The 11,787-nt window shown below is 47.4% G+C and overlaps 1 protein-coding gene across 1 annotated transcript in view; it reads right to left on the bottom strand.

Moving 5' to 3' along the window:
* Positions 1-391: 391 nt before the first annotated feature.
* Positions 392-11,787, bottom strand: part of LOC124015749 (ubiquitin carboxyl-terminal hydrolase 43-like) — a 99,398-nt gene continuing 88,002 nt past the window's right edge. The window contains exons 11-15 of the mRNA XM_046331202.1: positions 11,359-11,488; positions 5,326-5,710; positions 4,961-5,119; positions 3,975-4,145; positions 392-3,727 (exon numbers count right to left, since the gene is read on the bottom strand). Of these exons, the coding sequence (XP_046187158.1) occupies positions 2,592-3,727; positions 3,975-4,145; positions 4,961-5,119; positions 5,326-5,710; positions 11,359-11,488 (1,981 nt within the window). The 3' untranslated portion in view covers positions 392-2,591. The remainder of the gene's footprint in view (positions 3,728-3,974; positions 4,146-4,960; positions 5,120-5,325; positions 5,711-11,358; positions 11,489-11,787) is intronic.

Raw genomic sequence — 11,787 nt, 5'->3', positions numbered from 1 at the left:
TGGTGTAGTGTCATCAACCAATTTGCCATGATGGTTGATGGTGTAGTGTCATCAACCAATTTGCCATGATGGTTGATGGTTGATGGTGTAGTGTCATCAACCAATTAGTCATGATGGTTGATGGTGTCATCAACCAATTAGCCATGATGGTTGATGTGTCATCAACCAATTTGCCATGATGGTTGATGGTGTAGTGTCATCAACCAATTTGCCATGATGGTTGATGGTGTAGTGTCATCATCATGATGGTTGAACCAATTTGCCATGATGGTTGATGGTGTAGTGTCATCAACCAATTTGCCATGATGGTTGATGGTGTAGTGTCATCAACCAATTAGTCATGATGGTTGATGGTGTAGTGTCATCAACCAATTTGCCATGATGGTTGATGGTGTAGTGTCATCAACCAATTTGCCATGATGGTTGATGGTGTAGTGTCATCAACCAATTAGTCATGATGGTTGATGGTGTCGTGTCAGCAACCAATTTGTCATGATGGTTGATGGTGTAGTGTCATCAACCAATCCCCATTAGAAGAAGTTATGATGATGCATATGGGGCATCCCATATGGTGCAGTATATTGCATAGCTACTACTGTATGTCTGCTAACTCAATCATACAGTATATATCCTACACATTAACGTTATAGTTTAGGAGAATAGTAAATTATTGTATCATTTCATTGGGTTTAAATTCGAGATAATTTCAGATGAATGAAGTCAACTCAGTTGATGGCCAGTTGATGGCCTATGCTTCTCATGGGGCGATGGGCCTAAGTAATTAAGTAACTCAGAAATCTAATAGATAAATACATTTACTCTAATAGTGTTTTTCTCTTTACAGAAGCACTGTATGCCATTGTGTTGGTATTATCTGTATTACTACTACATATGTTCATATACAGTTGATGAAAGCTCAAACACACGTGCTCTTCACCCTCCTAACATAAAACACACATCATACGTTTCCATTCATTGTTGCTGGGAAATCTGCACTGACTAGAACATACACAGAATGTGCATATATCTGAGTTGGCATGTACCCTATGGCTGACAATTCAAATGCATTACAGCACTCTATAGGAAAAGTTACTCAATGATCTTCATTTAATGTAATAGAGCGTCATGTACAGTATATTGGGAACCTTAGGCAAGAGATGTTTAGGGTTGAAAATGAATGAAAATCAAGACATCCCTGCCCCTCTGCAGAGTACATCAGACAGCAGCACCTTCACAGTTGGTATCTTTAAGGGAGTTTGCCATGGCAACAGGGGAGCAGGTTTAATCCCCCCCTGGTGAGTTATTGTGAAACACAGGCAGTAACTTTCTCTGGAGCTCAGCAGTGGGGAGATACAGGGAGTGACATTAAAAGCCTTGAAATGGGCTGTCAGTCTGTTCCTGCTGCTCTATAAGGGGCTGACCTAAACCACTGGTGTGAGGAGGTTTCACAACAGTTCACCATCACATAATAGCACCCATCTAAGTTCACATAAGTCAATGTACTCTTTCTGATTATTTTTTTCCATTTAGATTCAAATAGAAAGTCCAAGATACTGTCTGGTATTCTTGTATGCTCCACAATGCATCTTCAACTAGATTATCTAGACCTTTATCGGGGTCCTGATGAATGTTCTGATTGACACAAACTTTGGTTCAAGATCCATTAAAGCTATTGTTGAGTATACAAGACCATCACTGTGCTGGAGTACATGGTGTGCCAACTACCCTCTTTTCAACCCAGTATTTCAATCATGTTAGGTACGAACATAAATCGTAATTTCATTCCTCTACCCTTACTTCTCCTCCAATCAAACACCGTCGTTACAGTACGGGAGCCAGTAACAGGTGTGTAACAGCCAGGTTATTACAGTACTTGTTTCTTTCAGTTGCCAGTTGCCACTGACAGAAGATGGTACATGATGAATATTAGCAATAACATAAGTGTATGAGGTCCCAGCAAACAGTTTGCGGTGGAAGCACAGACAGACAATCATTTAATTGAATCCTTTCGTGCAGGATATTCCTCCGCGGCTACATCAATAGAAAATCAAGGACAGCATACAACCAAGACAGATGCTTGACATGTTTGTGGAATAAATATGATCACAATGCAGCAGGGTTACCTCTCCATTGTACACAGTCTGCATAGATTCATTTACACACAAAGACAATACGTCAATAACCATCAGTGTTAACAGAGGGTACATGCTGCCCTTCAGAAACAACAGCTCTGATGGTTATACTACAGAGACCTGGTGACCGTCTGGATGTGATGTGTGTCAATCAATAGCGTGGTTCCAGTGTTCAACAAACAATCATTCTGAACTGTCACAGAGGCACTTACATTAAACAGAAGACTATGACAGACAGTTAACTGTTACGCACTGCATTACTGTTGGAAAAGCCTCCCCTAAGAACCTGTCTTATAGTAACACCGTGACTATTCCTCTGCTCTAGCAGTGGTGGCCAGACTGCTCAGCTCACCCTAACCCTGACAGTAGCATTGGCACAAACTCTAAATAAAGAGACACACACACCAGATAACTCTACTGCTGTGGCAGCAGCCAGTTAGCCTAGCGGTGCGGAGGGAGTCAGAAGCAGGACTCAGGGACGGGTCTCTGCTGCCTGCCCAGGGAGGTGGTGCTGTAGCGTGCCCGCTGCAGGGTGGCATAGCTGGGCTTGTCTGTGGCCAGGCTGCTGCGGGGGGCCGGGGGAGCTACCTGCCCGTTCCTCTGCAGAGAGGCACACCTGCGCAGGGTCAAGTCCAGTTTGGTCTGGATGTTACTGGAGCTGTGGGCACGCTTGATGTCAGCAGCAGAGCTGTGACTCCCTGCCCTCCCGTTGACAAGCTGCCCTTTGCTGTGACGGCAGTCACTTCTAGGGGCGCCGTTGGCCCTCTTTTCCTCCAGCGCTACACCGTTCAGGGTCCCATTGGAGAGGGAGAGTTTAGACGAACTAGCGTTTGCCACCTTGCTGGTTCGACCGTGGCCATTGGCCCGGACTTCCTCCCCCTTGCTAGGTGTACTCTGAGCATCTTTCTTCAGGAAGCCTGATTTGAAAAAGGACAAGAGGCTGTCGTGGCTCCTTACCTCCTGACCCCTCATCCCCTTCCTCTCCTCATGCTGTAGACCAGCCTGGAGCACCCCTACCCTGGAGGTCAGCCCTGCTTGGGCCTTGGGTCTCTTCAGTGTGGAATCCCTACTTGGGGGGGCACTGTGGCTGATGTGGACCCCATCAGTAGAGCCTCTATTGGGGTGAGGGTCCAGGGTCCTGCCCTGGTCCTGCCTGAACCTCTTGGAGGACCTCCGGCCAAGTGAGCTGTCATCCCTGACTTTAGTGATAATACTGAGCCCCAGACTGGAGCTCCTCTCTACGGCAGGCCTGCTCTGGCCCTCTGGTACTCTTGGGGAGTCGCAGGCCTCAGAGTTGGACCTGTCCATGCAGCTCAGGCTGCTCCCACTGGGGGAGCTGCCCAGGTCCCTGTGCCCGCCCTGGGGCGGGGTGGCCACTAGGGTGATGATGGGGTCCTTGGTGCACCGCGGCCTGCGCCCTGACTCCAGGTACTCCACCAGCTCCCCTCGCCTGGGGGCAGAGGGTTTGGGGCGGTCCTTGGAACCGAAGGACCAGCGCAGGGGCAACACTTTGCTCAGGGTGTCCTTAGTGGGTGACCTCATGCTCACGCTCCTGCCCTGAGTGCCTCGGACAAATAGCTTATTCTCAAACCCATCTGGACCCAGAAGAAAAACAAACACAGTTAGGATTCTTCCTCATATTCCTCCTCTTTTATAATGATTCATTGATCGACTTATCTACATAATCATCTGCTTTTTAATGATGTAATGAAATCCCTATACACAGAGATAATCCTCTTTGAGTAACAACCAGAACTTCAGACCAATCAGACACAGCGAGCCATAGTGGTTTTATTTATTTAGAGACATACTGGGGAAATGGTGTCCCAATGGGCTACTCACCTGTCTCTGTTTTAAGAGGCTCGTCCTCGAACACAGGGAGTTCTGGGGATTCAGAGGTTGGTGTGGGGCCAGGAGGGCCAGAGGTGGACCCCCCAGAGAACAGGCTGCCCCTCTTACTGTCCCGCGTCAGACGGATCAGCCAGTGGTCTGACGTGGAGGAGCTGGTGGAGCCTGTAGAAGTAGAAGTTATAGAGAGCTATGTGCCATCTACTGGACTCTCAACACAGCTAATACATACAAACCTGTCTCTTTTTCCTAGAGGGGGACAGTAGGCGAAACATTTCGGAAGAGTTTGCGCATATATTATAACAAGATTTTGTTAGTTGTTGTTAGTTTGGTATCCGAAGTCTATGCCCCTTTGTCGGTGATTGGTCAACAGCAGGGATTCTTCAATGAACTTTTCATTGTGAAATACTGCACCAAACATCTTAGTTATATGTAAAAAATGCACGACTAAGATCAAAAACATCAAAATGAATGACAGATTTCTTTAGTTATCTTAGATTCATTCAGACTATTTTGAGGAAGTGTATACTGGCTATGGCGTCTCAAGAGGGACAAACAGTACTATTGAAGCTTTTTTCTCATTTTTCAAGCGAAAGCCTTTTAAGGGAGTACACGTTCACTTTGCCTATCCGAGTTCTGCTAAGAGCAAACCAAACCTAGTATGCAGATGCCTTCACTGTACCTCCATTCTACGATGGACAAGGTCATTACACACTGCCAATCATACACTCTTTTGATTTCAACATTAATGCTTTAAATTTGAAAAATGTCTGGATGCTGTCAGTGTAGTGCCATTCATTATTTCATTTCATTTCACCAATAATGGATATCAGAAGCCTTATTTCCATTACATGGACTTACTAAAGGTCAGTATTCTTCCAGAACCAATTGGTATATATCATCTATTGAAGTGACACAATAGAACTGCAGGACATATTGCAGACCGTGGCTTAATTAAAGGACTTGTCAACAAGGCTCACCTCTGAGAGAGGAGCTGGCTGACCATGGAGGGATGGTGTTGCGTCTCTGGTAGAAGAGGATGTAGGCTCCCCGTGTGCACACCTCCCCCTCTGTGACTGGCTCTGCACTGCTGTCATCATACCCATACCACTGGGCGTCCAATGAGTTCCTGCAGAACGCTGCACAGAGACCCAGACACCGGTACTTACATACAGACTGAAGAAACCACCACCATATCTTTATCATCATCATCATCAAACACATTTTTGGACTGGATCTCACTTCAAGACACCTTGCTGATTAAGACCACTTTCATTGAGATTGATATTTCATAGAACATTTACAGGATGTGAACATGACAGCCAGACAGTCCCTCCATACAAACCTGTGTAATGTCCCCCATGCATGCCTCCGTGGTGGTTACACACGGCATAAAGGTCATATAGGAAGTCTGGAGGGGCCACGTCGGGTGGGCAGGGCTGTTTCCAGGCCGGGTGCAGGGGGCCGGGGAGCAGAGGACCGTGGGGGGGCAGAGGACCGTGGGGGGGCAGCCGGGTGCTCTGACTCCTCTTCACCACATGGGGCGCCATGTCTAGGCCGTCTAGGGGGAAGCGCACCAGCGTGGCCAGCTTGTTGCGGCGCTCGCCCACCTGCCGGAAGCGCTTCAGGTGGAGGATGAGGATGTCAGGCAGCGTCCACAGGCTCATTTTCACCATTCCCTGTTGCAGCTGCTTACAGTGGGGACATTTCCATGCATCGTCTGGAGCCAGCTGGCAGAAAGAGAGAGAGAGAGAGAGAGAGAGAGAGAGAGAGAGAGAGAGAGAGAGAGAGAGAGAGAGAGAGAGAGAGAGAGAGAGAGAGAGAGAGAGAGAGAAACAGAGAGAGGGCGAGAGAGAGAGAGAAACAGAGAGAGGGCGAGAGAGAGACAGGGAAACAGAGAGAGGGCGAGAAAGAGAGAGAGAGAGGGAGAGAGACAGGGAAACAGAGAGAGGGCGAGAGAGAGACAGAGAAACGGAGAGAGAGAGAGAGACAGGGAAACAGAGAGAGGGCAGAGAGAGAGAGAGAGAGAGACAGAGAGAGAGAGAGAGAGAGGGAGAGAGAGACAGAGAAACGGCGCGAGAGAGAGAGACAGGGAAACAGAGAGAGGGCGAGAGAGAGAGAGAGAGAGAGAGACAGGGAAACAGAGAGAGAGAGAAACAGGGAGAGAGAGAAACAGAGAAAGAGAAAGAGAGAGACAGAGAAACAGAGAGAGGGCAAGAAAGACAGAGTATTCATCCATGTAAAAAAAAGAAGAAGAAAGAAATCTTGTCCCTCAATCAACCCACTGAAATCATTTCATAACACTCTCTAAAGGTGCTACATTGGATTGTTTTACATTTTTATATTGTAATTTCAGAAAATGTCCATAATATATCTGCCGCTAATTGTGGAATGATAATATTTCACAGTATTACTTACCCGCCAGTGTTGTGATTGGCTGTGTGCTTTTCCTATTGATTTCTCCCGCCGGAGCGGCAGCTGTTCTGACTTTATGGCTGTGTTATTTAGTGAAAATTGCTCATTCCTGGTTGCAAAAATTATACATTGTTCGCTCAATTTCAGTTTATGTGAGAAAGCAAGCATTGAATAGTGTAGGGAATCATTGTACCATCTAAATCGCTATGAAATGTATTTTCAATAAGCAAAAATATTATTTTTCCAGCAGTTTGAAGCTGGTGGACAATGTTTTAGACATGAAACGTGGTCTGATACTGTCATGTTTTGTCTTATATTGTCTTGTCATTTTGCTTTCCCTTCTGTTCGTTTTCCCCCTGCTGGTCTTTTTAGGTTTGTTCCCTTTTTTCTCTCTCCCTCCCTCTCTCTCTTCTCTCTATCGTTCCGTTCCTGCTCCCAGCTGTTCCTATTCCCCTATCAATCATCTAATCTTTTCACACCTGTTCCGTATCTTGCCCTCTGATTAGAGTCCCTATTTCTCCCGTTGTCTTCCGTTTCTGTCCTGTCGGATCCTTGTATATTGTTCACCGTGCTGTGTCCTTGTCTCGCCCTGTCGTGTCGTGTTTCCCTCAGATGCTGCGTGGTGAGCAGGTGTCTGAGTCTGCTACGGTCAGTGCCTTCCCGAGGCAACCTACAGTTTATGGTCGAGTCTCCAATCTGTCCTCGTCATTACGAGTGGAATTGTTTTTTTATGCTTTGTTTATCGCTCCGATTTGTCTAGGAGTATTGCATATTTCCTTTACTGGAATAAAGACTCTGTTTTCGCCAAGTCGCTTTTGGGTCCTCATTCACCTGCATAACAGAAGGATCCGACCAAAGAATGGACCCAGCGACTACAGACGCTCGTAACACTGCCGTCGAGATCCAAGGAGCCATGCTCGGCAGACACGAGCAGGAATTGTCTGCTGCTCGTCATGCCGTGGAGAACCTGGCCGCTCAGGTTTCCGACCTCTCTGGACAGTTCCAGAGTCTTCGTCTCGTGCCACCTGTTACTTCCTGGTCTGCCGAGCCTCCGGAACCTAGGGTTAATAACCCACCTTGTTACTCCGGGCAGCTCACGGAGTGCCGCTCCTTTCTCACCCAGTGTGATATTGTGTTCTCTCTCCAACCCAACACATACTCTAGAGAGAGAGCTCGGATTGCCTACGTCATATCACTCCTTACTGGTCGGGCTCGGCAGTGGGGCGCTGCTATCTGGGAGGCAAGCGCTGAGTGTACTAACAATTATCTGAACTTTAAAGAGGAGATGATATGGGTTTTTGATCGTTCAGTTTTTGGGAAAGAAGCTTCCTGGTCCCTGTCTTCCCTATGTCAAGGTAATCGATCCATAACGGATTACTCTATAGAGTTTCGCACTCTTGCTGCCTCCAGTAACTGGAACGAGCAGGCGTTGCTCGCTCGTTTTCTGGAGGGACTCCACGCTAAGGTTAAGGATGAGATTCTCTCTCGGGAGGTTCCATCCAGCGTGGATTCTTTGATTGAACTCGCTATTCGCATTGAACGACGGATAGATCTTCGTCACCGAGCTCATAGAAGAGAGCTCGCGTTAACTGTGTCTCCCCTCTCTCCGACACTACCATCTTTCCCCACTGACTCAGGTGTTGAGCCCATGCAGCTGGGGGGTATTCGCATTTCGACTAAGGAGAGGGAACGGAGAATCACCAACCGCCTCTGTCTCTATTGCGGTTCCGCTGGTCATTTTGTCATTTCATGTCCAGTTAAAGGCCAGAGCTCATCAGTAAGCGGAGGGCGACTGATAAGCGCTACTAGACGGTCCTCTCCGTCAAGTACCTGTACTACCTTACCGGTCCATCTACGCTGGACCGGATCGGCAGCTTCCTGCAGTGCATTAATAGACTCTGGGGCGGAGGGCTGTTTTATGGACGAAGCCTGGGCTCGGGAACATGACATTCCTCTCAGACAGTTAGGGGAGCCCACGGTCATGTTTGCCTTGGATGGTAGTCCTCTCCCCAGTATATTATGTGAAACACTACCTTTAACCCTCACTGTATCTGGTAACCATAGTGAGACCATTTCTTTTTTGATTTTTTGTTCACCTTTTACACCTGTTGTTTTGGGTCATCCCTGGCTTGTGTGTCATAATCCTTCTTTTGATTGGTCTAGTAATTCTATCCTTTCCTGGAACGTTTCTTGTCATGTGAAGTGTTTAATGTCTGCTATTTCTCCTGTTTGTTCTGCTCCCTCTTCACAGGAGGAACCTGGTGATTTGACAGGAGTGGCGGAGGAATATCATGGTCTGCGCACGGTCTTCAGTCGGTCCAGAACCAACTCCCTTCCTCCTCACCGGTCGTATGAGTGTTGTTCTGATCTCCTCAAGAAGCGTTTTGCATCCGCTCCTATCCTTGTTGCACCTGACGTCACTAAACAGTTTATTGTCGAGGTTGTCGCGTCGGGGCTGGGCGTGGGAGCCATTCTGTCCCAGCGCTCCGATACTGAGGATGGGGTCCACCCTTGTGCGTATTTTTCTCATCGCCTGTCACCGTCGGAACGTAACTATGATGTGGTTAACCGCGAACTGCTCGCCATCCGTTTAGCCCTAGGCAAATGGCGACAGTGGTTGGAGGGGGCGACCGTTCCTTTTGTCGTTTGGACTGACCAAAAGAACCTTGAGTACATCCGTTCTGCCAAACGACTGAATGCGCGTCATGCTCGTTGGGCGTTGTTTTTCGCTCGTTTCGAGTTCGTTATTTCTTATTGCCCGGGTACTAAGAACACCAAGCCTCATGCTTTATCCCGTCTCTTTAGTTCTTCTGTGGCTTCTACTGTTCCCGAGGGGATCTTTCCTGTTGGGCGTGTTGTCGGGTTGACTGTCTGGGTAATTGAGAGACAGGTTAAGCAAGCACTCACGCACACTGCGTCGCCGCGCGCTTGTCCTAGTAACCTTCTTTTCGTTCCTGTTTCTACTCGTCTGGCTGTTCTTCAGTGGGCTCACTCTGCCAAGTTAGCTGGCCATCCCGGCGTTCGAGGTACTCTTGCTTCTATTCGCCAGCGCTTTTGGTGGCCTACTCAGGAGCGTGACACGCGCCGTTTCGTGGCTGCGTGTTCGGACTGCGTGCAGAATAAGTCTGGTAATTTTTTTTCTGCTTCTGCTCCTGGTCTTGCTGTGTCTCAGTCTGTCCCTAGTTGTTACTCTCCTGGCCTGTTTGGTCCTGTTTGCTCTAAAGCTTTCAGTTCTCTACCCGTGTCTCATTTTTTTTTTTAGAGTAGTACCCTAGTTTCCCTTTTTATCGTTTTCCGTTACGGTCCTGAGGAGAGGAGTTGGGTTCTTTCTCGGGACGTGCTGGACCGTTTGTGATCTATGATTTCCTCCGTTGCCGCCAGTGTTCCTCCTCGAGAGCGCCAGGAGGCGCTCGGTGAGTGGGGGGGTACTGTCATGTTTTGTCTTATATTGTCTTGTCATTTTGCTTTCCCTTCTGTTCGTTTTCCCCCTGCTGGTCTTTTTAGGTTCGTTCCCTTTTTTCTCTCTCCCTCCCTCTCTCTCTTCTCTCTATCGTTCCGTTCCTGCTCCCAGCTGTTCCTATTCCCCTATCAATCATCTAATCTTTTCACACCTGTTCCGTATCTTGCCCTCTGATTAGAGTCCCTATTTCTCCCGTTGTCTTCCGTTTCTGTCCTGTCGGATCCTTGTATATTGTTCACCGTGCTGTGTCCTTGTCTCGCCCTGTCGTGTCGTGTTTCCCTCAGATGCTGCGTGGTGAGCAGGTGTCTGAGTCTGCTACGGTCAGTGCCTTCCCGAGGCAACCTACAGTTTATGGTCGAGTCTCCAGTCTGTCCTCGTCATTACGAGTGGAATTGTTTTTTATGCTTTGTTTACCGCTCCGATTTGTCTAGGAGTATTGCATATTTCCTTTACTGGAATAAAGACTCTGTTTTCGCCAAGTCGCTTTTGGGTCCTCATTCACCTGCATAACAGATACAGGTCGCGGTGGTCTTCAGTGATAGCTCTGTGCATGAGACCGTGTTTGTTTCATCAGAACAGTATGTGAAGCCAAATTTTTCAGTCACTTTCACAACCTGTTGCTGGGGCGACTGCCTCCGGCACTCTAATCCATCTGATTAGTGTGCATGAAGAAGAATGGAGGAAGGAGATGGAGGCAGCTGTATCCAATAACCTTCATGTTCAGTCGAGGATACTAATCTGGTCACAAATGGAGCTAAAGAAAGCCTAGTCATTTGCCTCATGAATGGCGATGGGAAATGATTCACTCCTATCAGAAACAGACATAGGACTCAAACAATGCTCAGGAAGAAACTAAGAGAAGGCTCTTGAGGAGGACATGTTCTGGATATCTATCACACATGTCAACTTCATAAGCGTATTTCATAAACCAAATTACAGGTGTTACTGTTGACATTGCATCTTATAACACTGGGGGGTCTGTAAGAAGCATTATGGATTCCATAATGATGTCCTTAAAGGGATTGTTCACCCAAATAACAAATGTGCATCTTATTTTTAAGGTAGCATACGATTAATGAATTAGCAATTTGGATGAATTTCCCTTAAAGGACTGTTTCAAACTAGAGGCAGTCTCCCCTACAAACAAAAATACAGTATATAATGAAAATCACAGGTAGGAAGGATTTCCTTGCTCCTCGTCAGTCATTCAGTCAGTGGGTTTGGTACATAAGGTTCTATGACACATGTGAAACTCATTCCACGGAGGGCCGAGTGTCTGCGGGTTTACGCTGCTCCCTTGGACCTGATTGATGAATTAAGGTCACTAATTAGTAAGGGACTCAACTCACTTGGCTGTTTAGGGCTTAATTGAAAGGAAAAAACAAAAACCAGCAGACACAAGGCCCTCCGTGGAATGAGTTTGACACCCTTGTAGACTATAGTGAGACAACAGATTGCACTCAGCAGTGGTTGTTGCCTGACCGTAAGGAGGAGATAATGTACCTGTTCCTCTTTAGTGTAGAGCTGAAAGCACTCGTCCAGGGTACAATTGTGCTGCTGGACGTGCTGCTGATGCTGGCCTCTCACACTCTCAGCATCCTTCACCACCTCCTCCTGGATGTTCCCAAACAGGCTGCAGGAGACCGACCACACACACACACACACACACACACACACACACACACACACACACACACACACACACACACACACACACACACACACACACACACACACACACACACACACACAGACAGACAGACAGACAGACAGACAGACAGACAGACAGACAGACAGACAGACAGACAGACAGACAGACAGACAGACAGACAGATGGGAACATGCACAGAGAGAGAAAGAGGCTGCCAGGCATTAATAAAATAAGGCATGTGCAGCAGCATACATACTTTTTTATGATTACAGTTGGTCTAC

The sequence above is a fragment of the Oncorhynchus gorbuscha genome, linkage group LG26 (assembly GCF_021184085.1).
Source record: "Oncorhynchus gorbuscha isolate QuinsamMale2020 ecotype Even-year linkage group LG26, OgorEven_v1.0, whole genome shotgun sequence".
NCBI lineage: Eukaryota > Metazoa > Chordata > Actinopteri > Salmoniformes > Salmonidae > Oncorhynchus > Oncorhynchus gorbuscha.
The sequence above is the reverse complement of the archived record's forward strand: the minus strand, read 5'-3'. Positions and strand labels throughout refer to the sequence as shown.